The sequence below is a fragment of the Chlamydotis macqueenii genome, chromosome 28, assembly GCF_036417535.1.
Source record: "Chlamydotis macqueenii isolate bChlMac1 chromosome 28, bChlMac1.mat, whole genome shotgun sequence".
In the NCBI taxonomy this organism is placed as follows: Eukaryota; Metazoa; Chordata; class Aves; order Otidiformes; family Otididae; genus Chlamydotis; species Chlamydotis macqueenii.
In genome coordinates this window covers 1,438,360-1,465,677 of record NC_141583.1, presented here as the reverse complement: position 1 = coordinate 1,465,677, position 27,318 = coordinate 1,438,360, and the positions used below count along the sequence as shown (strand labels likewise).

The 27,318-nt window shown below is 67.0% G+C and overlaps 2 protein-coding genes across 7 annotated transcripts; one reads left to right on the top strand and one right to left on the bottom strand.

Annotated features, from left to right (window-relative positions):
• The first annotated feature begins 462 nt into the window (after nucleotides 1–462).
• LOC147597245 (leucine-rich repeat-containing protein 71-like) lies at nucleotides 463–4,327 on the top strand. 4 transcript variants are annotated; one of them, XM_086768135.1, is made up of 14 exons: nucleotides 463–572; nucleotides 662–778; nucleotides 881–1,012; nucleotides 1,168–1,243; nucleotides 1,327–1,401; nucleotides 1,477–1,545; nucleotides 2,429–2,579; nucleotides 2,661–2,744; nucleotides 2,830–2,916; nucleotides 3,040–3,123; nucleotides 3,232–3,408; nucleotides 3,496–3,601; nucleotides 3,677–3,792; nucleotides 4,008–4,327. In XM_086768135.1, the coding sequence occupies exons 1-14, from the start codon at nucleotides 482–484 to the stop codon at nucleotides 4,227–4,229; spliced, it is 1,587 nt and encodes a 528-aa protein (XP_086624261.1). In that variant the 5' UTR covers nucleotides 463–481; the 3' UTR covers nucleotides 4,230–4,327. The 4 variants fall into 4 exon arrangements, with proteins under 4 accessions (XP_086624261.1, XP_086624262.1, XP_086624263.1 ...); XM_086768136.1 differs by having other exon boundaries at nucleotides 3,985–4,186; XM_086768137.1 differs by lacking the exon at nucleotides 3,496–3,601 and having other exon boundaries at nucleotides 4,008–4,186.
• ARHGEF11 (Rho guanine nucleotide exchange factor 11) lies at nucleotides 4,237–26,835 on the bottom strand. 3 transcript variants are annotated; one of them, XM_086768133.1, is made up of 41 exons: nucleotides 26,597–26,834; nucleotides 19,832–19,923; nucleotides 19,394–19,492; nucleotides 18,110–18,159; nucleotides 17,953–18,010; nucleotides 17,242–17,420; nucleotides 17,048–17,119; nucleotides 16,726–16,845; nucleotides 16,464–16,518; nucleotides 16,309–16,385; nucleotides 15,874–16,011; nucleotides 15,634–15,708; nucleotides 15,303–15,404; nucleotides 14,857–14,955; nucleotides 14,291–14,333; nucleotides 13,842–13,938; nucleotides 13,632–13,754; nucleotides 13,317–13,340; nucleotides 12,748–12,892; nucleotides 12,401–12,494; nucleotides 11,906–11,935; nucleotides 11,545–11,674; nucleotides 11,232–11,411; nucleotides 10,783–10,830; nucleotides 10,112–10,299; nucleotides 9,855–10,001; nucleotides 9,352–9,431; nucleotides 9,036–9,161; nucleotides 8,843–8,960; nucleotides 8,334–8,512; nucleotides 8,165–8,240; nucleotides 7,767–7,934; nucleotides 7,559–7,646; nucleotides 7,370–7,471; nucleotides 7,112–7,194; nucleotides 6,794–7,030; nucleotides 6,423–6,683; nucleotides 5,800–5,904; nucleotides 5,234–5,427; nucleotides 4,950–5,130; nucleotides 4,733–4,873 (listed from the first exon to the last, which is right to left on the bottom strand). In XM_086768133.1, exons 1-41 carry the CDS (start codon nucleotides 26,626–26,628, stop codon nucleotides 4,824–4,826), a joined length of 4,545 nt encoding a protein of 1,514 aa, XP_086624259.1. In that variant the 5' UTR covers nucleotides 26,629–26,834; the 3' UTR covers nucleotides 4,733–4,823. The 3 variants fall into 3 exon arrangements, with proteins under 3 accessions (XP_086624256.1, XP_086624257.1, XP_086624259.1); XM_086768130.1 differs by lacking the exon at nucleotides 4,950–5,130 and having other exon boundaries at nucleotides 4,237–4,873; nucleotides 26,597–26,835; XM_086768131.1 differs by lacking the exon at nucleotides 4,950–5,130 and having other exon boundaries at nucleotides 4,237–4,873; nucleotides 11,545–11,671; nucleotides 26,597–26,835.
• Between the last annotated feature and the right edge of the window lie 483 nt (nucleotides 26,836–27,318).

Genomic DNA, 27,318 nt, shown 5'->3' with positions numbered 1-27,318 from the left:
CACCTGCATAGGGACACCCATAGCCCCTCCCTCTCAGCCCTGGCACGCCCCCCCTTCCCCGCCCCAAAAGGACTCCATAGGGCCTTGGGACCCCTCTGTACCACCCCCCCCCAGCCCCTGTAGGGACCTGCAAGGGACCCCTCCGACCCTAGGACCTCCCCTCACCCCCTACAGAGACACCCCCCCCCCCCCCCCCCAATAGAGGCCACCCGCCACTGGGAACACCCCCTTCCCCTTCCAGGGACCTCCCCTCACAGGGACCTCGCACCAAAGACACCCCCCCGTTGTCCCTGGGACCCCCCCTCACCCACAAAGGGATCCTCACAGGACCCTGGGACCCCCCCTCACCCACATCGGGACCCCACCGGGACCCCTTGGCTGTGGGGAGGTCTGGGTGCCAGACAAGGCCGGCGCTGGGGCTGGTGGGTCCGGGGGGGGGGCACTGAGCCCCCTACCCCGGTCCCCCCCCCAGCTGCAGGCCATGAGGCGGCGGGGGGATCGGGCGCTCAAGGAGAAGGCGGCGGCGGAGGAGGAGACGAAGAGCGCGGGGAGGAAGGCCGAGCAGGGCGAAGGTGAGCCCCCAGCCCTGGCAGGGGACTTGGGGGGGCTGAGGGGGGGTTGTGTGTGTGTGTGTGTCCCACACTGCCCACCCTGCCCGCAGAGGGGTACCAGTGCACCGGCCTCCTGGAGCAGGACCTCCCCGACCTCTGCGCCCGCGCCGGCCTCACCGGCGTCCCCAGAGTCACCCCCCGGCCGCCCCCCAGCTTCCCCCCGGACGGTGAGCGGGGCTGGGTGGGACACGGGTTATGGGGTCCCTCCCAGGGAGGGGGGGGGCAGTAGCAGCCCTCCGACCCACCGCCCTCGCCCCCCCGGCCCGCAGAGGAGCCCCCCGAGCCGCCGCTGAGCAAGGTCCTCGCCCGCATCCAGCACAAGTACAGCTGCTTCCAGCCCCGCATCCAGGTGGAGCTGGAGCACGAGGACCCCCACAGCGTCTGCGCCGTCTTCCTGCGAGGTGGGGACCCCCCCCCAGCACCCAGGGACGGGGAGCCCCCGGAAATCACGCTGTGGGCCGCCTCCCCAGCCGTGCCAGGGAGGGGAGAGGCCGCATTTGGGGGGGCTCAGCCTCCTCATCCCATCACCCCGCCTTGGCCTCCGTGTCTCCCTCAGGCTGGAAGCTCGAGGAGAACTTTTTGGGGGTCCTGAGCCAGTGCCTGCCCGCCCTGGCCGGCCTGCAGGCAGTGCAGTGAGTGAGGGGCAGGGAGTGGGGGGGGGGCTGGGGGCAGCCCCCCCCAAAAACATCGCCACGTCCCTTCCTCCCCACCGCAGCCTCTGGAAGGTCGGGCTGACCGAACGCTCGCTGCCGGCCTTGGCCGCACTGCTGGCACACTGCTCTCGCCTCCGGTACGCCACGGGTCCAGGGGGCTCCTCGTTAGCGCTAATTAAGGAACGGGGGTAACGGGGGTTTGTCCTGGGCAGGACCCTCAGCCTGGAGGGGAGCCCCCTGCCCGACGCCGCTTTCCAGACGCTGATGGGGGGCGAGAGCAAGTGAGTCGGGGCCGAATCCCGACGGAGCCGCGCTCACCCCTGCGCCCCACCAGCCGACAGGACCCCCGGGACCCCCGGCCCTGCGCCCCATCAGCTGACGGGACCCCCGGGAACCTGTCCCTGCGCACCATCGGCCGGCGTCCCCCCGGGACCCCAATCACTGTGCCCCATCAGCTGGCTTCCCCACGGGACCCCCCCGGGACCCCCGGCCCTGCACCCCATCGGCTAGAGTCCCCCCGGGACCCCCATCCCTGTGCCCCACCAGCCGATGGGACCCCCCGGCTGCCCGTCCCTGCACCCCATCGGCCGGCGTCCCCCCGGGACCCCAAGCACTGTGCCCCATCAGCTGGCTTCCCCCTGGTACCCCTGGGAACCCGTCCCTGCGCCCCATCGGCCGGCGTCCCCATGGGACCCCCATCCCTGCACCCCATTGGCTGTCCCCAGGGGACTCCCGGGACCCCCGGCCCTGCGCCCCGTCTCCACGGGACCCCCCGGCTGCCCGTCCCTGCACCCCATTGGCCGGCATCCCCCAGGGACCCCCGGCCCTGCGCCCCATCAGCAGGAGTCCCCACGGGACCCCCCGGGACCCCAATCACTGTGCCCCATTAGCTGGCTTCCCCACGGGACCCCCGGGTGCCTGTCCCTGTGCCACATCAGCCGATGTCCCCGCGGGACCCCCGGGACCCCAATCCCTGCACCCCATCGGCCGACCCCCCCCCCCCCCCCCCGGTACCCCCAGGGGTGCCCGGCCCTGCGCCCCATCAGCCGGAGTCCCCCTGGGACCCCAATCACTGCACCCCATCGGCCGGCGTTCCCATGGGACCCCTGGGACCCCAATCCCTGCACCCCATGGGCCGACGCCCCCCCCGCCCCACCCCCGCAGGCTGGCCCACCTCTCGCTGCGGAACACCGGCCTGGGGGACGCGGGCGCGGGGGTCGTGGGGCAGAGCCTGGGGTCCTCCGGCCGCAGCCTGCGCTCACTCGTGCTCAGCTTCAACCGCATCTCGGACCTGGGGGCCGCCCACATCGCCCAGGTGGGCAACGGGGGGGGACGGGGGAGGGGGACGGGGGCCACGGGACCCCCGGCGCCCACCCCGAACCCTCGGCCCCCTCAGGGTTTGCGCCTGAACCGCTCCCTGCTCTCCCTGTCCCTGGCGAGCAACGACATCGGCGACGCGGGGGCCACCAAGCTGGCTGAGGTGGGTGCCCCTCCCCCCCTCCCCCACCTCCCGGAGGTCGGGGTGGGATCCTGCCCCGACCCCCACCCCCGCCACCGCCCGCCAGGTCCTGGGCCCCTTCGCGCTGACCCATGCCGAAATCGTCGAGCGGAGGCGACTGCTCTTGGCGGAGGCGCTGGGATGGTCCCACACGGTGAGACCCACCCCCCCCAACCCTCTTCCCCATTTTGCGGGGGACACGTTCCCTCCCCACCCCGACCTCGGCTCCCAGGTTGGGGGGGGGGCTGCCAGCACCCTGAGCACCCCTCTCCCCCAGGCTTCAAGAGAGAGAGGGGGGCACAGCGAGCATCACTCCAGCGCCGCCTCGGCCAAGCACGGCAAGACCCCCACCAGAAAGAAGGTGGGGGGGGGGGGCTCCCCTGGCTTTGGGGGCCGGCGTGCCTCAGTTTCCCCACCCTTCGAGGGGGGAGGCGGAGGGGCGAGTCCGCAAGGGCTCTGTGCGTTGCAGGAGCTGCTGCGGAAGGAGGAGGCCCGGCAGCACAAGAAGCGCGAGCGAGGGTCCGAGGGGCTGCTGGTGGGGCACAGGGGGGGCTGCGCCCGCTCTCCCGTCCCGGGAGCATCGGAGCCCAGAGGCGCCCGCAGCAGAGACGCCAAAACGAGCGGCCACGAGAAGTCAAACCCAGAGGTGGGGGAGAGGGGGTGCCCCATCTTGGGATTCCCCCCCACCCTCTCACGGACCCCCCCAGACCCCCCCCCCAAATTCTGTGTCCAGGCGCCGGATGCGTCCCAGCCGCCGCACCCGCTGCTGGAGGCCAGGCAGCAGCAGGGCAGCGTGGTCCTGCCGGGCAACCGGGCGCTGCTCAACCTCAACCTGAGCCGTGAGTGAGCGCGGGTGGGGGGCTCACCCCCGCCAGCCCCCCCACCGCTCCTCCCTGTGTGTCGTCCCCCCCCAGACAACCGCATCGCGGAGCGGGGCCTGGCCGCCTTCCTGGCAGCGCTGGAGGCGCAGCAGCAGGAGAAGCAGGCGAAGGCAGCGGGGCAGCAAGGGCTGCTGCGTCTCTCCTTGGAGGTGAGCGGGGTGGGGCTGGGGGCTGGCATCGCTGTGGGGCTGGCATCGCCATGGGCAGGCATCCCTGTAGGGCTGGCATCCCTGTGGGGCCACGGGCTGGCATCGCCGTGGGGCTGGCTTCACCGTGGGGCTGGCATCCCTGTGGGGCCGGCGGCGCCGTGGGGCACAGCCTGACGCCCCGCATCCCCGCAGATGAATGGCATCCCCCCCACCAGCCCGGCCCTGGCGCGGCTGCGGGAGCTGTTGCCGCCGCAGGACCCCTTCCCCAAACCCCCGGGGCGCGAGGAGGAGCAGGAGGGGGGCGCATAGCCGGGCCCCCGGGGCGCGAAGGACAGCTGGCTTCTCCCCTTTTTCCTTCAAAAAAAAAAAAAAAAAAAAAAAAAAAAAAAAAAAAAAAAAAAGAATCCAAATCTTTCCGCCGGCAAGGGAGGAAATAACGCAGAGGACGCAGCGGCGAGCGGCCGTCTCGCTCTGTTATATATAATATATATACCGCCCCCCCCCGCGCCCCCGTGCCCGCCACGGGACGCAGCGGGGGGGGAATGCGCCCCGCCCCCCCCCCCTCCGCCCTCGATTGTCAGCCCGGTGCTGGGGGCGGCCCCGCTTCGGCTGGGGGGGTGGGGGGGACACTCGCGCGCACGCCGGCGGGGGTTATTTACAGGAGGAGGTGGGGGGCGGGGGGGGGGCGTACGTACATATTTATAGGCGGGGGGGGCGCGGGGAGGGGGCGGCAGCGCGGAGAGGAACGGAACAAAGTGCATTTATACAGACTAGATCCAGCTCTCGCGCCCGGGGAGCGCGGGGGGGGGACACGGGGCACCGAACCGGGGCTGCCATGCGAGGGCGGGACGTGGGGGGGGACACACACCCGGCTGCTGGCCCCCCCCGCCTCCCCAGCCCGGTCGTGCTCCCCCCTTCCAGCCGAAAGCCCCACGCGCGGGGAGGGGCTGGCAGGCAGCTCCCCGGCTTCCAGCGAGGTTTGGAGGGGGGGGACACGGGGACGCCCCCCCCCCAGGCTCTCCTCACCGCGGCTAAAGGCCGGCGTCACGAGTGGGGTCCTCGGCGAGGGGGGCTCTGGAGCCTGGACGAGATGGAAAAGGGGGTGAGGGGGATTTTGGGGGGGGCGCAAGCGGGCAGCCGCATGGCAAGGGGCTCACCTGGGGCGTTGGCGGCAGGGCCCTGCAGGCTCCAGAGGGCGCGGGACAGGGGGCTGTCGCTGGTGGGGCTGGGGGGCCGCAGCGCCCACCCGTCGGCCTCCGGGGCTGAGCCCCCCAAGGCGGCGGCGGAAGAGCCGCGCCCCAGGGTCCGCAGCAGCTCCTGGTGCGCCCATTCCACCGCCTGGAAGGGGGGGGGGGGCACAGGTTTGGGGTGGCGGCCCGTGTCCCCCTCCCCTCCGGGACCCCCCCCTCCTGGCGGCTCTCCCCGATTTTGGGGAGCTCACCTTCAGCCTGTTGAGCTTCAGCCTCAGCTGCTCGATGGTGCGGAAGATGAGGTCCATGTCGCACGGGGGGGCTGGGGAGCCCTCGGGGGGGCTGCGCCGCGGGGGGGCCTCCTGCGGGGGGCTGGGGGGCGGCGCGGGGTCCGGGGCCGCGGGCGGGGGGGGTCCGGCGGGCATGCTGACGTAGAAGTAGTTGCCTGAGAGGGGGGATGAGCAGCGTTAGGGTGGTGGGGGCACCCCCAGGTGGGTGGCGGTGGCCCCCCCGGAGGGGGGGTGTTTGCTGCCTGAGGTCCTGTCCGCCCCCCACTCCAAAGCAGGGGGTTGTGCCCCCTCGGGGCAGGATCCGGCCACGGGACGCGGGTGGGGGTGTCCCCAGCCACGGGACAGTCCTCGGGGACACGGGGTGTCCCCCCCCACCATCCCCCTGCCAGGGACACGCGTCCCCCAGGAAGGGACTCAGGGGACAGGAGGGCACCCCCCTTCGCGGGGAGACGGGACCCTGGCCCCCCCCCGGGGACGCGGGGACCCCCTGCGAGGGCTGGGGAGAGGATGGGGGGGGGTCTCTTTACCATCTACATTAGCTCCGCCTCCTTCCCGCAGCTCAGTTTCTGATTGGCTGCTGCCGGGTGAGGGCGTGGCCTCCTTAGCCCCCTCCTTAGCCCCCTCCGCCTGGGCTGCGCACCCCAAAAAGAGAGGGGGGAGGGAGAGGGAAGGGGTGAGGAGGCCCCGCCACCGGCACCCATCACCGGCACCCGACAGCATCCCATCACCAGCACCCCAAAACCAGCACCCACCAGCACCCAAAGCATCCTGCCACCAGCACCCCATCACCAGCACCCGACAGCACCCCAAAACCAGCACCCCAAAACCAGCACCCGACAGCATTCTATCACCAGCACCCTAAAACAAGCACCCACCACCAGCACCCCAAAACCAGCATCCACCAGCACCCCATCACCGGCACCCAGCAGCATCCCCCACACCAGCACCCAAACCAGAGCCCCCACGCCCAGGGGGTGCACACAGGAGGGAGGGAGGGGGCTCACCCACACCCTCCCGCCGTGCGAGCCCCCAGCGAAGCCCCCGCAGGCGAGCGCAGGGAGACCCCCAAATCCCAGCAATTCGGGGCAGATCAGGGGGAAGAGAGGGGTCCCCAGCGCCTCCCCCCCACGCTGCCCCTCGCCCCCTCTACCTTTCCGGACCACTTTGTAGCCGCTGGGCTCCTCGGCGGCCAGACCCGTCCCGTCTGTCTCCTCCGGGAGTTTGGGGTCCTGGGGGGCGCCCAGGGGGTCCGCCAGCACCTCCTGGGAGGCCGAATCCTGACTGGAGAGCAACGAGTCCCAGGCCTGGCCGGCGCCCCCCAGAACCGACGGCGTGGGCGTCAAATCGTCCTCGGGTTCCGCGTCCCGGCAGGGCAGGAGCCTCCGTAGGATGAGGAGCCGGAGGTTCTCCACTGGGACGGGGCGTGGAGGGAGGGGGAAGAGGCGATTTGGGGTTTCTGCTCCCCACCCCCCCTTCGGGGAGAGGCCGGTATCGAGGAGGGGGTCTCCCCGCGGCACTCACCATCCTCCAGCGCCGCTTCGGCCAGCCCCTCCGTGCCCAGGGGTCCCGGCAGCGGCAAGCGCCGGGGGGGTCCTGGCCGCTCGGCCGGGAGGGGGTCAGCCCCCTCCACCTCAGCCCCCGTGGGCAGGGGGACTGCGGGTAGCTCTTCCTCCTCTTCCTCCACCTCGCTGCCCACCGGCTCCTCCAGCAGCGCCGGGGGCTTCTCCCCACCCAGGAGCGCGGCGGGATCGTCATCCGCTGAGGAGAGGAGAGAGCTCAGACCCTAAAAAGGGGGCAGGGTGCGTGCAGCGAGCGGCGGCGGGGCCGGGGGGAGCTCACCTGAGGAGCCTTCCTCCACCTCTGCTCCGGAGCTGGCACCGCGGGACAGGAGTGGGGAGACGTCGGGGTCCTGCAAGACCAGGCTGCGCGGGCAGAGAAGGGGTGGTAGGCACGGGGCAGGGGCTCGGGGGGGCAGCGCAAGGGTGCAGGAGCCCTGGCTGCCACCCCCCCAGGTCCCCAGTGACTGGGAAGGACCCCCTGTCCCCATCCCCCCCCCCTCCGCGCCCACCAGCTCCCAACGAGGGCCGGGCTGCTCACCCGGAGGGCGTCGCACGGGTGGGCTCCGGCGTCCGGCGCTTTGGGGGGAAGGTGGCGTTCCTCGTGGCGCTCTGCACCGCCTCCTCCAGCAGCTCCATCCACCTGCCCGCCCGAAAGCCGCTCGTCAGCACCCGGTGCCCCCCGAAACAGCCCCCGTCCCGCACCAGCCCCCGTCCCGCCGAGCCTCACGTGTTTTTTTCGGAAGACGTCAGCGCCACCAGCTCGTAGATCTGAGGCCCCAACTCCGACGTGCAGATGATGAAGAGGGCTCGTTTATCTGCGCGGGGCGACCGAGAAGAAGGTCAGAGCACGGCGAGAGCAGCACAGCCGCGGTGGGACGGGGCTGAACGAGCGGTGGTCCTCGCTACCGGCCCCCTCCCCCAGCCCCTCTCCCTACCCGTGGCCACGGAGCGGATGAGCACCGAGTTGAGCTTGAGGACGGGGCTGAAGGTCTGCTTGTTGTCCGAAGAGCCCAGCGCCGTCTTGCTGTGGCACTTGAGCACCAGTTTCTCGTCTTGCTTCTGCAGCAGCACCAAGAGGTCCTCCAGGAGCAGCACGTGGAGGTCTGGGGTGGGAGAGGAGATAGAGCCGGGGATGCGCTTGGAAGCCAGGTGGAAGCTCCCTCCTTGCAGCCAGGAGGGACAACAGCCGTGTGGCGGGGGCAACGGAGGGGTCTGGGGGTCCCTGTAACGCCCCTGGGGCCGGGGGTACAACGCCCATGTCCTGGGGGAGGATGAGGATGCAGGGAGAGGTCTCCCAGCGCTCCCAGTGAGGGGCACTGGGGAAGGTCCGTACCCACAGTCTTGTCCTTGCCGATGCGCCAGGTGAGCGGCCCTTCGTGGATCATACGCCGGGAGGTGAGGTCCAGGCTCTGCGGGAAGCCGAGGGCGGCGGTGAGCGCGGGCCGGGGCCGGGCGGTCCCACAGCGGCCCCCTGCCGTCGCCGCTGCCTGGCAAGGGGCTACCTTGAACTCGGCGGCCAGCGGGTTGCTGGTCCTCTCCAGCGAGGTGGCATCCAGGCGTTTCTGGTAGCCTTCCAGGCGGTGCCGGTTCTCCGCTCGCTTCACCGCCTCGTTGACGTACTTGAGGATGTCCCGGCACTGGTCCCGGGCTCGGCACAGCTTCTCATGCTCCGAGGTGCCCGCTGGGACGGGGGAGAGGTGAGAGAGGGGCAGCGGGGGACCAGCGCCCCGAGAAGATGAAGCTGGCCCTGTCCCGCTGCGGCAGGCTGCCAGGCGCGTCCCGGGCTTGAAACGCCGCCGGCACAGAGCTCCATTTTCCCACCCCGCAGGACCTTCCCGGTTCGGATCTCTCTGCTGGGAAGGCAGCGCCTCCTCCCCGCCGCCCTGGGATTTCGCTCTGGATGGCACCAGAGAGGCAGGAGCGCCGTGGCAGAACGCGATCACCTCCGGACGGGAGCACGCGGCCAAGCCACCCCGGGGACGAGCCCCCGCTGTCCCCCCCCAGCCCGTACCCTCGGTGTGCTTGATGATGTTCTCCAGCAGCAGCGGGTACTTGGTCAGGCGCTGCATTTCAGAGATGATCAAGTCCTTGAGCTGCAGGCGCCGGCACTGCGGGTTGCTTTCCGCTTCCTAAGGGGCGGAGAGCCGAGGGTGAGAGGCGCGAGGTGGCGTCGGGGTGAGGAGCAGCCCGGGACGGGGACAAACCTGCATGAAGATCTGGAAACGGGTCTCCTTGCGCTGCTTGGTTTTGATCAGCTCTAGGGCGATGGATTGGTAAGAGCAGAAGTCGGCGGCCACCTGCTGGATTTCCTCTTTGGCCAGGCCATCGAACTGGGGGAGGTGAGGAGGGGAGAACCGGGCTCAGGTACCCCCCACGCTCGTGGGGGCCCCTCGAGTCTCCCCGAGCTCATCCAGTCAGCGTGACAGCGGCGTCACCACCTCCCCTTGGGGATGCCAACCCCTCCACGATGGAGGACAAGATGCCCCCAGGGGCTCTGCCACCTCTGTGTCCCCCCCTTACCCGAGACAGCATGAGATCCCCTATTTCTTTGATGATTGGTCCTTCTTCCCGGAGCTTCTTCATGGATTCGGAGAGAGAATCTGAACGAGGATGCGAGGGACGTCACCGCGGCACCGGGGCCACCCCACCGCTCGTCCCCGCGCGAGCCCCCACCGAGCTGCCTGCCCCAGAGGGTCCCTGCCGGCTTCCCAGCACGGGTGCAAGGCCGAAGGGACTGAGACACGGACGGGTTTCGATCACTGCGTCAAGGAGCGTGACGCCAGAAAGCACGCTACGCCAAGGGCTAGGCACAGACCGGGCATCCCAGAGTCCAGAAAAAAATCCGGCTCTGGCTGGCTCCCAGGAGAGGGGAAGGAGAAGCTGGAGCGGCCAGGCAGTACGATGCCGTCAGCAGGGCTGGTCTGAACAGTGGGCGACCACGCAGGAGCCCCGGGCCACCCTCCACTCCCGCTGCGGCGGGGCGTTTCCCGGGAAGAGCCGGATCCGAGCAGGAAGAGGCTTACTGTGGATTTCTATCAGGTCAGGGAGGTTGGGGAAGAGGAGCGCCAGCTCTTCCCGGGACAGCAGGCTCTCCTTCTTCATCCGCTGGTAGAAAAGGAGGTCGAGGACTCGGAGGATGCGGAGGTGAGACCCTTCGGTGGCAAAGAGCTCTGCGCGAAAGGCAGGGGGGTGGAGAAGCGCCGCGGGGAGCCCCGTGGCGCCAGGACGCGCCACCGGGGGGGGGTCCCTCGTGTCCCGGGGCCGCCGCCGCGCTCCTTACCGTTGATCACCTCTTGCCGGTCGATCTCCTTCTGCGGCAAGTTGGCCACCAGCTCCCGGCTGACGGTGTGCTGCCAGTTTTGGGAATCCAGCTCGGGCTCCAGGTCGGAGAGCTGGCCCTGCTCATCCTCCAGCAGATGAGGCAGGAAAGGGTCCACGCCAAAACCCAGGCTGGGCGATTCGATGCTCCTGGGAGGGGTGAAAGGCGGCGGTGGGAGTACTCTGCAGCCACCCGCGTCCAGCCAGCCCACCCCGCGGCGCTCCCAGTACAGCCAATATCTACCTGGGCCCTATTTCGGCTTGAACCCGGGGCCTTCAGCACAAGAAGTACAAGCCTCTGACTCTTGAGCTAAAAGACTAGGTCCCCCAGCAGACATCTACATAGGTCCTGCGTGAGACACAAGGGAACAGAGGTGCCCCCTCGCCCCCAGGAGGACGGAGAACTAACGGGGGACAGCCCTGGCCATCGCCTCCCCTTGTGCTCTACCCAGGCTGGCTTACGGGACGGGGGAAGCTGGGAAAGCGCAGACGCAGCCCCTCTGACCCCCACAAGCTGGGGCACGGCCCCGGCAACACCCCTACAGTGACCCCCTCCTGCTCTGAAGGAAACCTGGCCCCGGGGACGCGGGGCGGCGCGGTAGAGGTGGCAGAGAGCAAGGCTGGCTCACTCACCTGCGTCCCATCTTCGGCGTGTACGGGGGGGTGGGGTTCTCCAGCGACCTGGGGAGGGATGGGAGAGTCACCCTCGCGTCCCGACATCCCGGCCGCGCTCCTCCCACCGCCGCACCACGTGAGGCAGCACCCAGCGGCTTTTCTGTAAGCCCCAGCCAGACGTGGGCTGCCCAGAGAGGTTTGGGGCGCAAATGGGAACTAAAAGCCAATTCTCTCCGTTTTCCCTCGGCAAACGTCGGCCAGGAGGCTCGACTGGGTGCTGCGGGGCCAGGACCACCCCGCTCTGGGTGGCTGCGGCTTGGCCTTGACCCAGAGGCTCAGCAAAAGCTTTCCCAAGAGAGAGGGCTCAGCCTTCAGACCCCTGGCCATCCCCGCTCCCCGCCCCAAGCCCAACATTCCCAGGGGAACGCAGGTCCTCCCTGCCCCAGGACTGGGATGGCGTCTCCCACCTCGTGGACAGGCTGGAAGCGGAAGACGATGCCGACTGGTGAAGCCTCGTGGCCTCGGCCGCGGCATCCATGTCCACGTCGCTGCGGGAGCGCGGCACGTTTTCCGCTTTGCGGGATCTCTTCATCTCCTCGCGGCCTTTCAAGCTCTCCGAGCGGCCCAGCTTCACCTCGGCGCGCGAACTGCAGCGGGGAGACGAAGCCGAGAACAGGCTGGGACAAGCAGGGACGTCCCCCGCCCACGCAAATCCCCCCAAAAACCGCCACGGGAGCCCCGAAAACACGGGCTGCCCCTCACGCAGCCCCCCTCCCCTACCTGTCGGACTCCAGCAGGTCCTCGGGGAAGCTGCCGGTGGAGAGACGCTGGGTGCCGGGCTCCTGGCTCTCGTAATGCTGGTTGTTCTCAAAGTGCTGGATGATGTTCCTCACGTTGCCGGGTTTGACTGCTGGGGCGAAAGCGGGGAAGCGATCCCAGTGAGAGCGGGCTGTGCGCGGCTGGGAAGGAGACCCTGGGGCTGCTGCCCACCCCCGAGGGTGCCCGGCGCGGGCAGCCCTCTTCCCAGACCCTGCGGCACCCATCCAACCCACCCCGACACCCCGGGAGACAACACTGGGGGGGGACAAAATAAAAACGAAGCACATGAGGTGAAGGGCAAACAAAAGAAGAGGGTTTTTACCTTCGACAGGGGACAAAGGGACATGAAATGCTGAAAGGAAAAACAAAAATGAGATGTCAAATCAATCCCGCGTTTCAGCAACGGAGGAGGCAAAGAGGGAAGGCGTGAGCAAACGGCATGAGAACTCAAAGCAGAAGGGGAGGAAGAGGAACGCGGGCACACATACGTGTGCACCCGCACACGTCTGTACACGCCTGCTCTGCACCACCTCAGCCCCCCACAGGAGGCACAGCGAGCAGCCTGTAAGCCCGCAGGATGGGGTACAGAAGATAAATTTGGGGAGAGAGCTCGGCTCTGCTCCCTTCCCGCTCCCCTCAAAGCCACGCGGGAGCACAGACGGCTCAGAGCAGTTCTGGAGCAGAGGGTGGCTGATGCTACCGGGTGAACGGGAGTTCCCCGGGTGCCAAAGGCCACCCCACGGCCCCGGGCACGCCGATCTCCTCCAGGCAGCGGAGAAGCTGGTGGTACAGCACCCCAGAGGGTCCCGATACTCACTGCTCTGAGAGATTTTGGGCTTCCCGATATACTTGAGGATAGGGTTGCGCTTCTTGTCTTCCGCGGCATCCTTGTCTTTCTTGGTGCTGCTGCTCTGTTGGGACAGCCGAGAGGAGCACCGATAAAAACCCACGTCACCGCTCCAGCGCCCAGGGTGTCCCCAGCCTTCACCGCGCCGAGTTGTCGGGGAAGGGACGGCGCAGAGACCCGGGCCGGGCACCGAGCAGCTCTCCGAGGCGGTGAGGAAACGAGGACCCCCGAAGAACCCCTCCCAGGGTTGCCCCAAAAGATCCAGCAGCAAGAGCCCGGCTTCGGGGCGGAGGAGTGCTTGTGAGCAAGCCACCCACCTTCTTGGTTTTGGGGAAGAAGGGCAGCCACTTGTCCTTGTCCGGGAGAGACTGGGCCTTCTCGCCGGTGCCGGCCGCGCGGGGCTCCCGGCTGCGGATGCCTGTGTGGTTCATATAGGTGCTGAGGGCAAAAGCCATGGGGGAGCTGGAAGAGAGCAGAGCGTGAGGCTGGAGATCCAACACCAGTGTAGGGCACCGCAGGCCAGGGGAGAGAGCTGGGGAGGCTGGGACGTCCTGTGGGACTCCAGGGGGAAGAGAGGGTCCATCCTTTCCCAGGCAGGTGGGGATGCAGGCGAGGGAGAAGGGAGGAAAAGCGAGAAGCAGTTCAAGAGCGCGAGCTGGGGCTGACAGGGAGCCGCGCCCAGGGCACCAGAACCCCAAGGGAAGTGCTCCCCGTCCCCCAGGGCCGGTCTGAGACCCCATGGGGACACGGCTGGCACGGGAAGGGGGTGCCAGGGCCGGCACGGGAAGGGGACGCTGCTGCCACTCCTCTCCTTTCGCCTCCTCAGCGAACAACTGCAAGGCAGCCACATCTGGACGCGCTCCCACTGTGCCCCAGGGCCACTCACCTCCTGTCCTCTTCATATTTTGACCTGGAGAGAGAGACGGGGAGGGAGAAAAGAGCTTTTTTGGAAAAGGCTCCTCTACTCAGCCCCAGATAGGGCGCCCACAGCACCGAGCCCTCCATCCCACCACGCCCCCTGCCCCTCACCGCACGCAGTGCCTCCTCCAAACTCTCCTTCCCGCCTCCGACACCGAACGTGCGGATCAAGTAGGATCAAGGAGCAGAGGTAAGCTTGCGCCCGATCCCCCTCCCCACCTCCTCACCCCAGATCCAGGCAGAGCGGCACGGCAGGGACCCTCCGCGGCAGCCTGGCACTCACAGTATGTCGCCCAGCTGGGCCAGCTGCTTCTCGGCCACTTGCCGCTCCTTCTGGGGGTCCCCGTCCAGGTCCAAGAGGTCGTTCTCCCCGTACAGACTCCCCAGGCCCATGGTGCGCTTTGTTCTGCGGGAGGACGAGGGTCAGGGCCATGAGCCCAGGCGCCGGCAGGAGCCCGTCGAGCTCTGCGGGGCACGCGGGCGGCTGCGTTACCTGTAGTCCTGGATCTGCTCCTGTATCTCGGGCATCACCATCTCCTGAGCTTCAAAGAGGGCGGTTCGGACGTCATCCCCATTCCGCAGGCGAGTCTCTGCGGACGGGAGAGGAGAATCAGTGTCACCAAGCACGCTCAGCAGGCAAGGAAGGGCACAAGGCTCTGCTGGCCCCCCTCTCCCAGAGCGTAGCCCCATTCCCAACCGGTTTCCAGGCTGGGACAACCTGTCTCCCATTTTGCAGACTCAAGCTGAGACACCCACCCATAACAAGACCCCTGGGACCAAACTGGGGAAGAGCTCAGCAGCCCCAGTCCCAAACCTCGGCACCTCCTCTCTAAAAGGGCAGAGCCTGGCAGAATTCCTTAAGGATCCTGCTTTGGCATCGTAAGGAACACCCCTCAGGGCGAAAGGGCCGCCGTGCAGACCGCCGGGGAGCCCCTCACTCACCGATCTCGGCCAGGAGCTGCTCGGACAGCTTCACCCGGAGAGGCTGCAGAGGAAAGGGAGAAGAGAAGAGCGGCTCAGCACCGGATTGCTCTCCGCGTGCAGGGCTGGAAGGAGCTGGGGATACAAGTGGAGAGAGTGCCCCGCGCTCCTGCGCCATCGCCCCATGGCAATTTCGGCAGCCAGACCAGGTGAGAGCTGGGGATCCCACACACCAAGCGCTCAGCACTCGTCCCAGCACGCCACCCTCTCCGGAGCAGCGCGACGGGACCCCGCTCCCTCCGAGGGGGCACTGGAGCGCTGAACGGGAGCGCCTGGAGCCCTGTCCTCGCTGCCAGGACCCTCCTTCTCCTGCCTGCGCTGAGCTTCCACACACTGGAGCGGTTGCAATTGTGCAACGTGTGGGTCCGCGCCTTACACAACCGATCGCAGCGATGCGGAGGAACCAGCAGCAACAAGGCAAAAACACCGCTAAAAAAGCGTCCCGATGGAAGGGGGATGGCTTTCCAGCTGATTCCTTGTCGGAACAAGGATTCCTGCGCAGGCTCCCACCTGAGTCCTGCCCTTACCGCGTTCCGGTCCAAGAAGATGTTCCAGATATCCTTCCCCAAAACCCGTGAATCCTTGGCCGTCGTCTGCTGGCAAACGTCCGCGCATAAGTAGAAGAGCTGCAAAGAAGGGGAGAGCAGAGGTGGGCAGCGAAGGAGGAGGAGGAAGGTTTCGGAGCAGGGAGGTGAAAGGCTCAGTAAAGCGGAACCGATGGCCGGGGTCTGGGGAGGGCAGCACCCCAGCGTGCTACGCCTGGGAGGAAGGGGAGGAAGCGTAACCCTGCGCTGCATTTCCCTCTCGCGTGCGCACCGAGTGGTGGGAAATGCCGGCTGGCAGCTGGCAAGAAGGGCAAATGCAGAGCTGCGCTCCGCCGGAGGAGGGGACGGTGCCAAACACACCTCCCTGTCTGCGTCCCCTCCGTCCCCGGCCCCGTCCCGCGTGTCAGTGACGGCGGCGCATCCCTTACCAGGGGGCTGGGATCTGCCTGGGAGAAGATGTAGCGCAAGAAGACCCCCAGATGCGCCGGCCGGGATTTCAGCTTGGCCAGGTCTTGGAAGAGGGAGTCGCACTGCACAGAGAAGGGATGGAAGGAGAAAGGAGTCAGCTCGGAAGGAAAGGAATTCACTCCGGGGTAGATCTCCAGCTCCCACGCCTCTTTCCTCATCCCTTTCCTGGGACCAGCCCGGAAGATTTCTAAATGCCCCCGGGTGCCAGGGCATGGGAGGCCACACGAGACGGGGCCAGCTCTGACCCCGAAGGTGAGGGGATGAAGGTAAGAACGCCTCGGATGTCATTACCTCATTATTGAAATATCCCGGGTCATAATCCTCCTCCGGCCCGATGATGAGGGGCTGTCCCGTCCGGTCCAACCCCTGCCAGGGAGAGGGGACAGAGTCAGGAGCCAGGCGCCTGGCTTTGGGGGGACGCCTTCGCCCTCCCCGCAGCGTCCCACCCCGCTAGCTCCCATCCGATTGGATCGAGCACCCATCGGCCGCCTCGGCCCCGCAGCAGGACCCCCCGGCCCGGCCCCAGCCCACCTGCTCGGCCGAGGGGGTGAAGGGGGTGTCGGATCCCTGCCGGCGATGGTGCTGGAAGAGGCGGGCGGTGATGATGGGGGAGGTCCGCGGGCTGTCCAGGCCGTGGTCGGAGAGGACGGAGTTGCGGTTCAGGGAGGTCTGCTCAGGACGGCAGCGCAGGCGTCAGGGGACGCGGGGCAGGCTGCACCCCGGGGGCTGCCGCCACCGCTCGCCCACCCGGCGCGGGCACACAGGGCCGTCCCAAGAGCAGTTTCCAGGACAGAGACCAGAAAGGGAGACAAGCCCACCACAAAAACCCTCTGGGGCCATCAGAAACGCTTTAAAATTAGGAGCACAAGCCAGGAATTTTGGGGTACCCTTCATTTTGGGGGCAGTCACGCCAGGCTAAGCATTACAAGCCCAAGAAAGTCAGAGCCGCAGTAACCCTGCTCTCACCTCGCTGATGGAGGGGAACCGCTCCGTCCCAGACTCCAAGCCGCTGTCGCCGTCCTGTGAGTCCAGGGAGAGACGTCCTGGGAGCGGAGGAGAAGCTGACGGCGCGCTCAGGAGCCGGGGGCGCGGGGACGATCCGAGCCGCCAGCACAACTCACCTTCCGTTGCCCTGAAACCTGCCAAGCCGGAGTCGCCGCACAGCCGTCCCGAATCCTGCAAGGCAAGGAGGTGCGTTGGACCGGCGGGACGTCCCCCGGCATGCGGGGCCAGCCGGGCAGCGGCTCCCAGCGCAGCAGGTTTTGTCTCTGCTGCTGCGCCCAGCGCCTCGGGAGGGTCTCCCAAGTTCCGGGAGAGCCGGGAGGACGGCAGGACCCCCGCACCGAGGGTAACCCCGCTAATTCCCCAGCGTACCCCACGTACCACAGAGCCACCGGTCTCCTGGAGGATTTTGAGCTGGAGCTGGCTGACCCGCCGGCGCGCTCCCTCGATCTGCTCCTCCACTGCCGTGGCAGGGTTTCGGCTGTACGCCTCGTAGAAGCGCTGAGCGGAGAGACAAGAGGGGGGACGCTCGCACCGGCCCCAATCCCGTTGGCCCCGTCCCGCTGCCCACGAGGAAACGGGGCTGAGCGGATCCGGTGGGACGAAGGGGTGAAGGGCCGGGAAGCCAGGACGGCAGCGGGGCAGCACCAAGGGCTGCTCCGCCACGGTTCCGCAAAAGAAAAGAGCCGGGCCACCACCGTACCTGTAACTCTGCCTCCTCCTGCCGCAGCATGTTCCGGAGAATCTGCGTGGCGTGCTTCTGGACTTCGGGGTCCTGCACCCATCCGAAATTGCAAAGAGACAGGCTGAGCTTCGCCTCCCTCCTGCCCACCACGGCCGGCGGCGAGGGGCCGGAGCGGGGCGGCGGCACGGAGGCAGCACCGCACGGTTTGCTACCTGCAGGGGCTTGGGGTCGGTGATGCGCTGCGGCGGGGGGAGCGGTGGCGGGGGAGGCGGCGGGGGACAGGCGGGGGTGGTGCGGGGAGCCCCTGTCGTGCTCACGTCTTGCTGAGAACCAGAGAGCCCCACCGAGGGAGGGGGAGAGCCCAGGAGGGTCAGAGCAACATAGGCACCGGCTGGAAAAATGTGGGAACAGGAAAGGGAGGGTTAGAAAATCCCCATTATTCACTTTCTCAACCTAAAACACGTGATGGGCATCATGGCGGGCACGTCCCTGTCCCTGCAAGCAGCGAGGCCACCTCTGCCGCGGCAGGTGCTACCTTGGTCCACCCTGCAAATGCCCACTGGAAGGATCGAGAAAGCTTTTCCCATCTTTTCCCAAGGATCAAGACCTTCCCTTGGGTGGGATGTGTGGCCTCCCAGCCTGGGGAGCAGTGAGGTGCGCCTCTCCGTGCTCGCAGGGCTTGCGAGCGAGGCTGTGCACGCTGGTTTGGCCTTTTAGGACACTGCTGGGTGCAAGAGGTGGGTGCTGGCTGCCACCCGTCTCCCGAAGAGCCTGATGGAAACGCGTCCCTGCACACTCGCGCTGCCTCCTCCCATTCCATCCCCAGCAACGCGGGCATGACGGAGCAGGGCGGCCGGTGGGGAGCGGGGCCGCGGGTCACCCCAGCCGGGAAGGAGCCGCCGCAGCTCCCCGGCCATACTCACACTTGATTAACTTCACCACTTCGAGGTGAGAGCTGTTGGTGACCATCGTGCCGTTCACCTGGGAGAGAAGAGAAGGGGTCAGACGGGCTGGCAGCGGGGAGCGGGGCGCACGGTCCCGCGCAGAGAAGCGGCAGGGGCGATGGCTGGGGATGCTCACCTTGACTATCCGGTCCCCCTCCTGCACCCCGGCTCTCATGGCCGCCCCCCCTGCGACACAGGGAGGAGAGACAGGCGTCAGTGGGGCCGGAGGGGCGGCAGACCGAGCCAGGGGCTCACCCCACACCGGTCCCGCACACTCCGCGTGGGGCGGGGACACGGGGACCACCGGGCACGTATCCTGCACGGGATGAGGCTGGAGACCACGCCGCGGGTGCTTTACGTCCAACACCCAGCGCACGTTCAGCTCACAGCTCATCCAGACGAGCCCTCCTCGGCTCACCCAGCCAGACCCCAGCCTTTCCATCCATCACGGGGATGTTATCCCACCACCCGCGCGGGCTCCGGCACATCCGGAGAGCCACCACGCGCCTGGATCCACAGGCAGGAGCAGGGCCCCGGAAGAGCAGCACCACTCTGCCTCCTCTCCCGCCTCCCGCTCTTTAACCGAGCCGCTGAGGCTGGAATACACGAAAAAATTCCCTCTTCCCAAAGCCAAAACCGAGAGGAAAATGTTTCCATGAGGTTCGACTCCACGCCAAGGGCCCGAGACACGGCAGCGGGCTGCGAGAGCGGAAAGTACGTCGGATTGTTTGGATTCTTTCGGCTCTAACGGTCCTGCTGTTGGCAAACGAAGCCAGCGGGGAAAGGGAGGGGACAGGACTCCTGGCCGGGGGTCTCATCCTCGTTCCCTAAGCCAGCCCTGGGGTGAGGGGGCCAAGGCGGGGGGTCTCCAGTCGCAGGAGAGCGGCACTCCAGCGCTAACCTGCCCTTGAAACCCGGAGTGTTTTCCCTTTCCTATATTCCCATTTTTCCTGGCTTTCGGGCTAGAGGAGGTGGGGGGGGAGGGGGAGGAGGTGGGAACATCCGCTGTAAAATAAGCAGCTCATTGTCCATGTAAATTGCCGCTCCAAGCCCTGTCACCCCGCAAAGCCATTATCCAGCAAAACCGGCAGCGTGTCCCGCAGCACTGCGCCAGGAGCAGCGAGCCGCCGAATCCGTCTTTACTTGGGGCTACAAACGGGAATTCCCCCACCCGGCTTCCCGCCTCGGACAAGGAGCGGGGAGAGCGGAGCGATTCTGGGGAGCTTCCCCAAAACGCTCCCCTTAAAAACGCCTGCCTTCCCCCCAGCAATCGTGTCCAGCCCGTGCTGGCTGATGCCGTAGCGGGATCCCGAGCTGGCAAGGCTTAGGAATGAAATCCCGTTTCTCCCGTGTTTTCTGACGAGGGATGCGTCTTTGAGCGAGTGAGGGGACCCCCGTGGCAGCTCCTGTCCCCTCTCACCTGGCCGCACCGACTGCACCAGGACGACGCGGTCGCCGCTGACGGTGAAGCCGAAGCCATGTTGGTCCTTCTGGATGATAACGCAGCGCTGGACCAAACCTGGGGAGGAAGAGGAGGGAGAATCGGTGAGGCTCCGAGCCCGGGGCGCCGGTTCGGCTTGCAGGGACGCCCAGCCACTCTGTGGCTTCGTCGGCAGCCGAGGAAGGGTCCTCCCCTCCCCAGGCACCCGCAGCCCTGGCCGGGTGATTCCGGGTGCTCCGAAGGAGCACGGGAGCCCTGTCTCCAAGGACTGAGGCTGGCGGCAACGTGCCACCAAGCTCCCCGGACGGACAGGGCACGAAACGCAGTCCTGAAGCGCAAGAGAACTGGAGGAGGAGGTGGGAAAACCCATCTGTGGTTTCGGAGAAACCGGAGGAGGAGGAGGTGGGAAAACCCTACCTGTGGTTTCGGAGGCGTCAGAGGGCTGGCGGTGGTGGCCGGGAGACCTCCGCTCTGAAGAGGAATCGCCCACGGAGGACAGGCTGCTTAACCTGCAGAGGAGGAGGAGGAGGAGGAGAGGTCAGGGAGGGGGACGGCTGGACGGAGCCATCCTCCGGCTGCGGGTCCTTCCTGGGCTCGGGAAAACAAATGCCCGGAGCTGGAAGGTGACGGCAGCCAGCACGGGCAAGCGCTGTCCGTCCCGCCAGCTGCCTGTCCCCAAAGCGCCTCGGGAAAAGGCTCCTCTCCCTTCACCACCCCAGGGCTCTGGGGAGAGCCCCAAAAAGGACCCCGCTCGGGGCCAGGACCCTGAGGCCTCGCGTCTGCCAGCAGCGGGAGCGGCGGGGGCTGCCCGGGACAAGCGGCGGAGGCGGCGGGCGAGGGGAGAGATGCGGCATGCGGGTCTCGCCAGGCCGCGGCGGGGCTGGCGGAAGGAGAGACACGAAGCAGCGAGGGATGGGGGAGAGACAGCCGGGCAGCCGGACAACAGGCTTTACGGTCTTGCCCTCTCGCTGAGCGTCGCTCCAAGGCTTTGGGTGCCGGGGCTTTCTCCGCACGGAAGGGGCACGGCACAGCCCCTCGCCGCCGCGCTGGAAGGACAGAGGGGCTCACCCGCGCAGCTCTTTTGGCCTTGGCGTTTGTCCTCCAGCTCACGGGGGTCTGGAGAAATCAATTCTGGGCAGCCCTCCCCTGCCAACACCCTTGGAACAGGACCCACGAGCTGCGGCCAGAGGGAACGGCGTCCCACAGCATCCAAACCCGGCACCATCTGCAAAACGAGGGTCCCGGAGCGCTGCCTCCCCTTCCCCGCGCCCCTCCGTGATCCTACTCCGTCTCAGGGACGAAAGCCCAGCTCCGCTGTCCTGTCTCTCCTCCTCCCAAGCAAACCAGCCACAGCTTTCCCCCGAGGGGTCGGAAAGCAACAGGAAGAGGGAGAAAACGATGAAGGGGAAGAGCAGCCGGCCTCTGCCTCGCACCCCGAGGGCCGCAACGAAGCGAGGGCGCAGAAGGAGGGCGCAAGCAGCCCCTGACCCCGCTTACCTGGGCAGGTGAGGGTGCCTCTTGCCGCCCGGCCGGCTGGCGGGGAGGACAGAGAGAGGGGTGGCCCGAGGGACACCCGGAGGACAGCGGCGCGGGGAGAGGGGGGGAAAGAGGAGACAAACAGATCAAGAGGCAGAGGTGCGGACCCGAAAACACTGCCCCGTGCCCGCCACGGCCTCGCAGCGCCCATCAGGCCCGGGGCAGGATTCGCCGGCGCAAACCCTCCTCCCGGTTTCGCGCCTTCCTCTGGATAACGGGGAGGGGGAGGCATCGCCCCTCGGGCCACCAGCAAGAGGGTGCTCCCCAAAACCACCCCACGGGGACGCAAAGCCGGAGCTCAGCGGCGCAAACCCAACGGCCCCGCTGCCGTAGCCGCTTCCCGAGGCGCAGCGGCTCCCCAACTCCTTCCCAACTCCAGGAGAGGAATATTAGGGAATGTCTCATGAGGATAATCCCAATCCAGACCTGACCTGCACAAGCATTAGGCCACAGCCTCTAATTCACTCCATCCCAACCCTCGCTCGCTGATAAACCAGGATTTCGGCGCGAAGGAGCCCAGGCACGGTGGCAGCCCAGGATGGGGGCTGCGGAATGGGGGGACGCCATCCCCAACAGCTTTCCCGGGAGCTGGAGCGGGCCCAGTCCCCTCCCAATCCGGGACGGCAGCTCAGTGGAAAGGGAGGTTGCGGGATTAACCCCACGGGATTACCCGCAGCGTGCCGGGGGCAGGTCAGCCCCGCCGCTTATCCAGGCCAAGGAAGGATCGGCTCCTTTTTCCGCATCCCTCCGGATGCCAGGACTTAAGGCGCCGCCGCATTAAGCCTCTTCGTCGGGGGAAGCTCCCTGGTGCCCGACGGCACCAGGACCACGCGCGGCTGAGCCCCCAGCCAGGCCAGGAGCCACCAGTCCCACACGGGGAGAAGCCGACCCCATGCCCACGGCAGGAGCCCGTTTCCGTCCCGCTCGGAGGAGCTGGGCCAGCGCTGGCTTATTCCGGCTATAAGAGCGGTTTAATTCGGCTTTGCGTAAGCTCCTTCCTAATTGACTTACGGAAAGCCAAAAGATGCCATTTTAAACCCAATGCCGCCGGCTCGGCGGCAACCCGACTGAGGTGCCCGGCTCCAGCCGTGGAAGCTCGTTTCATTTTCCCCTTCAGTGAAATCCCAGCGATTCGCTTTTCACGGACACGCGACGGGAGCGGGAGCGGGACGGGGGCGGCACGGCTGGGAGCGAGGGCACTGGGCAGCCAGGTGGGCACAGCCAAGGGAATAAAAAAAAAAATAAAGAAAGAAAAGGAGGAAAATAAAATCATCCCGCACGCTAAAGAGCAAAGCATCACCACCGCAGGAGCCCACGCGGAGCAAACGCCGGCAATTAAAAGATTAAGAGAGGAACAGGATCAGAGCCTCAAAGCGGGTCAGCCTCTGGCCCAGACTGGGAGCTTCCTTTTTCCACGCCCCCCCCCCCTCAGGTCTCCGAACGGATGCTCCCGGAGATTCCAGCTCTAGGGAAGAGAAAACGTTTTGCAAAGATCCGGAGGCTGCACCGGTACGGCTGGAAACCCACCGCTGGTGCTGGCCCATGGGCAGGAAAAGTAAAAAAATAGAAACGCATATGGAAAAAAAAAAAAAAAAAGAAAAATAAAAAATAGGACAAAAAAAACAACTGGAAAAGGGAAATCGGCGTCGTGGTGGGACGCCTCTCGCAACTGAGTCACTGCTTCCACCGCAGCCCGCTCGGCGCTGCCGGGAGCACCAGGATTCCCAGCGTCTCCCGTGCCAAACCCCGCCGCCGGCCGCTCTCCCGGGCCACAGACGGTTTCACGTACTGGTATTCTGGGGACAGGAAGGAAGGAAGGAATTTCAGCTGAAAAAAAAAAAAAAAAAGAAAAATGATTCAGCTTCCTCCCCTTCCCCCTCCCCGCGGCACGGCGGAGGGAAAACCGCATCCAGCCGCGACGCTCCGCTCGCTGGAGCCGCTCCAGCCTCGCAGCAGAAAGCCGGCTGTGCCGAGGATGCGCGGCTCCCGGGGACATCCCACCGCATCCCTCCGCAGATCCGCATCCCTCCGGGAGCGGGGTGGGTGTCCCCCGGGAACGCCGGGGACGGAGGGGTCGAGGCTGGAAGGCGCCCGTTCCGCGGCCGAGCCGTGGGCCGCTGCACGATGACGCATCGGGGGAGCTAGGAATTCCGCGTCAAGTTGGCACGGCGAGGCGGATTTAAACCTCGCTAGCAAATGAAAAAAAGGGGGGAAAACCCCCCAAAAATCACCATTTCTCGCCATTTTTGGCTGCCTGCAGACGCAGCCTCCCCAGTCCTCGAGGAGATTTGGGTTTCTTCTCATCTTTTCAGCACACAACAGCTTCCCGACTCCCGGCAAAGAGCACTGGAGCCCGCTCACAGCGCGGCGGGGAGCGGTGTCAGACGAAGACCCCACCCCGCGCCGCGCCGACCCCGCTGCCACCCAGCTCCTTCCGCCCGGGATTTCGGCGGCGGCAACCGGCCCAGCTCGGCGCATCCCCGCCGCACGCGGGCTCCGTGCCGCTGCCAAGCCGCCCTGCAGCTGCCGCCCGGCCGCCCGCAAATCCACGAGGCCGGAATCATCCCGGATCCAGCCGGGGTTTCTGCAGCAAAGCTTTTTCCTTCTCTCTCTTTCTGTTTAATTTTTTTTTTTTTTTCCGGCCAGTAGCAAATTTCATTTCGCAAATCGGATGCAAAGTCCCGCGTCCATGCCGCAGCAAACCGAATTTAAATCCCCGGATTCCTCCAGCAGCTTCCCTGCAGCAGGCAGGGGATTCTGCAAAAGCTTTGTTTAAATTAAGACTTTTAATTAAATGGGGAAAAAAAAAAATAAAATAAAATTAACAGGACGAGCGCAGCAGCCCTGGTGTTTCGCGGCGCAGCAGCCTCCGTCCCCCGCGTTTCTAATCGTCCGCAAATTTTTGCAGCGCCGATTCCCCACGGGGAGGACCGGGGACAGCCGGGACACGGGGCAGCCGCTCGGTCACGCCAAATCCGTCGGCTTTCGCGGTCTCCGTCACCCGCCTGGCTCCCGAAACAGCCTTGGCAGCCTCTGCGAGGGGGCAGCCAAGGAAGGGAGACCTTAAACTGCCCCAACTCCACTCCCTCAGAGCTTCCGAGTGGGATTAGACCCAAAAATCCACGAAAACCAGAATGCTGGGCCCAGTAAGAGCCAGAGGGAGCCCGCCGGTGAAAACGGAGCCGGGATGCGAATTCCCCACCAAGGGAGACGCGGTTCGCATGCAGCGCAAGGCCCAGCTTTTCCGGGAATGCCGCTCCGAAGGGCTCCCGACCTCTCCCAAGTGCTGGGCAGTGTAATCATTAACGGTGCCACTCGTCTCCTGGAAAAGGCAGACTGGCAGATCTGGTTTGGCTGGCACCCATTTTCGCGCTTCCGGGGCGCGAAAATCCACGGCAGCCAGCGAGATATGGAATAACCTGCCCCGAAGGGATGCGTTTTCTCCCCGGCCCTCCTCCCAAATCAAAGCCGCGCACCCCACGGCGGGGAAGATCGTGCCTCTCTCCACCCCCGCAGCTGCTCCTTCGGTGACTAAAACGCTCGCTGCTGGCGCACGGCTCCTTCTGCGGCGGAGGAGGAAGATCTATACTGGTTTGCACTGGTCTCTGCGGGGAGAGCTGCGGGGGACCAGCGACCACCCCAAAGCCATCGTTTGCTCGGCACCGGCAAGAGGGCGGGGGCCGCTGGGGTGGGTTGTTTTGGTTTTTTTTTTTATTTTTAAGAGGGGGAAAATCCTCGCGCGAACCCATTTTCCGATCATTTTTGTCACCGGAGAGCCCCGCCACCCGGCACCGAGCGACTCCCGGCTCGGCCGGGCCGCTCCAGGCGCCTGACCTTAAGGAGTGGAGGAGCCGGCGGCTATTTAAAGAGCGGAGAGAAGCCTTAAGCCCCGGTCACAACGCCTCGGCGGGGAAATCGGGCAGCCGGGCTCTGACACACCGCCGACACCCCATCCTGCCGCTTCCCGAGTGAAATTCCGCGGCTCCTTCATTTCTGCCGCGGAGGGGCTGGCTGCCAAGGCTCCGGGCTCTCCGGAGAATTCAGAGTTACGCGGGGTGGTTTTCTGCTCCGCACTCGTTCCCCCAAAACCAGGAGAAAGGGCGACGGCGGTGGAAACGCGCCGCCCGGCCCGCCAGCGAGGGCACCGAACCAGATTTCGGCGCAGCAGCCGGGAGCTGACGGCGAGCATCTTCAACGCCACCGGCCGGGGATGTCGTCTCCCGCCGCCCCGTATCAGCCTCCCGGGCACGGGGAGCGAAAAGAAAACCTCGTTCTCCTCCTCGAGTCACCCCAAAAGCAAACGTGGGGTTGGTTTTTTTGGGAGTTATTTTAGCGGCTAGCGTGCCCTCTGCCACGCCGCTCTGCTCGGAGCCGGGGCACCCACGCCGGGAAGGGTCCCGGCTGAGGGGCAAGGTGCCCCTTCCCAGCTCCCAAACATCCAGGGATCCCCGTTTCCCCACGCCCAGAGACGGGGAGGGGGGCGACAAGCGGGACCCTCACTGCCCTCCTGCCCCCTCTTTTGGAGGTACCACGTCCCGCTGGCTTAATTAGCTGGATTAATTAGCTTAATCGCCTGCGAGGAACTGAGCCCTGGCGAGGATGAGACACCCCATGCACCCCAGGGGCGCACCCTCCACCCCAAAAACCCACCTGAAGACATTTAGGTAAAAACTGTGGCTATTTGGGGTAAAAAGCTCCAGGGAAAGATATCGAACGGCGCAGGAGTGAACCCAGGTGCTTCCCCCCCCGCCCCCGCCCCCCATTTCTAATTTCGGCTGCGTTTTCCCACCGCTTGGACATGGGGTAGGCCGCGCTGTGGTGGTTTTGGGGTGGACTGGGGTGGGTTTGGGGTGTCCCAGGGCAGTTTTGGGGTGGCCCGGGGCAGTTCTGGGGTGTCCTGGGGTGGTTTTGGGGTAGCCTGGGGTGGCCTGAGATCGTTTTGGGGTGACCTAGGGTGGTTGTGGGGTGGCCTGGGGCAGTTTTGCGGTGGTCTAGGGTGGTTTTGGGGTGGCTGTGGGGTGGGCTGGTGTGGCCTGGGTTGCTTTTGGGGTAACCTGGGGCAGTTTTGCAGCGGTCTAGGGTGGTTTTGGGGTGGTCTGGTGTGGCCTGGGTTGGTTTTGGGGTGGCCCGGGGCAGTTTTGCAGTGGTCTAGGGTGGTTTTGGGGTGGTCTGGTGTGGCCTGGGGCAGTTTTGCGGTGGTCTAGGGTCGTTTTGGCGTGGCTGGGAGTGGTTTTGGGGTGGGCTGGTGTGGCCTGGGGCAGTTTTGCAGCGGTCTAGGGTGGTTTTGGGGCGGCCTGAGGTGGTTTTGGGGTGACCAGGGGTGGGTTTGCGATGGCCGGGAGCGGCCTGAGGCGGTTTTGGGGTGGGGTTTTTTTTTAGCGGGGGGACACCACAAGCCCGGTCCCTGCATCGCGGGGCGGGCCGGGCCCATCCCGGGGCGACGGGGGGGGGGGGGGGGGGGCCGCAGAGAGGCCCGAGACCCCTCCCCGGCGAGCCCGCGGCCTCCCCCAAACCCCCGAGTTTCCCCCCCAAACCGCGGCCTCTCCCCGCTGCCCACGGGGGTCTCCCCGCCCCCGACAGCCGCCCAGAAGCCCCCGGGGAGCCGCGGTCCCCCCGGCCCCGGCCCTCCCCGGCCCCCGCACCTACCTGTCGAGGGCCTGCGGAGGCCGCACGCTCATGGTGCCTCGCCCGCGGCCCCTCGGCGGTCAGGGCGCGGGGAGCCGCCGCCCCGCTCCGGCCGCCACCATCCCCGGCGGCCTCGGCGGGGCCCGACCCCCCCCCACCCCCGCTTCCACCGCCTCCGGTCCGGCGTGGATCCCTTCCCTGCCCGGCTGGGCTCGGAGCGGCGGTGGCGGCTGAGGAGGAGGAGGGGGAGGAGGACGAGGAGGAGGAGGGGGAGGAGGACGAGGGGGAGGAGGAGGCGGTGGCGGCGGCGCGGCCCGGCCCCCCCCTACCCCCGACCCGCCCGGCAGCGCTGGGGGCCGGGCCGAGGGAGAGGCCTACGCCCGCTCCCAATCCCCGGGCTCGCCCGGCCCACGCCGCCGCCGGCGAGGGGGCGACGCCGGCGGGGGCCGGGCGGAGGAGGCGGAGGGTGGCGGGGGATCGGCGGGGACAGCTGGGTGCGGGGACACGCGGGGAGGGAGAACCGGGTATGGGGGGGCCCGTGGGTCGGGGGACACGCGGGAAGAAGGGGGTGTGGGGGGACACCAGGGGAGAGCCGAGTGTGGGGGGACCCGGGGGGGGGACGGGACACGGGGAGAGCGTGGGTGAAGGGGACCCACGGGGACACCACGGTTGGGGGGGACCCACAGGGAGACCCGAAGGTGGGGACCCACGGGGACACCACGGATGGGGGGGACCCACGGGGA

Coding starts and splice junctions, on each gene's coding strand:
- LOC147597245 (XM_086768135.1), top strand. CDS start 482: ATGAGGCGGCGGGGGGATCGGGCGCTCAAGGAGAAGGCGGCGGCGGAG. Junction 573..661: donor GAAGGCCGAGCAGGGCGAAG/GTGAGCCCCCAG, acceptor CCCTGCCCGCAG/AGGGGTACCAGTGCACCGGC. Junction 3,602..3,676: donor GCTCAACCTCAACCTGAGCC/GTGAGTGAGCGC, acceptor GTCCCCCCCCAG/ACAACCGCATCGCGGAGCGG.
- ARHGEF11 (XM_086768130.1), bottom strand. CDS start 26,628: ATGAGCGTGCGGCCTCCGCAGGCCCTCGACAG. Junction 18,011..18,109: donor AGGGGGACCGGATAGTCAAG/GTGAGCATCCCC, acceptor CTTCTCTCCCAG/GTGAACGGCACGATGGTCAC. Junction 11,936..12,400: donor GCCCAAAATCTCTCAGAGCA/GTGAGTATCGGG, acceptor TTTTCCTTTCAG/CATTTCATGTCCCTTTGTCC.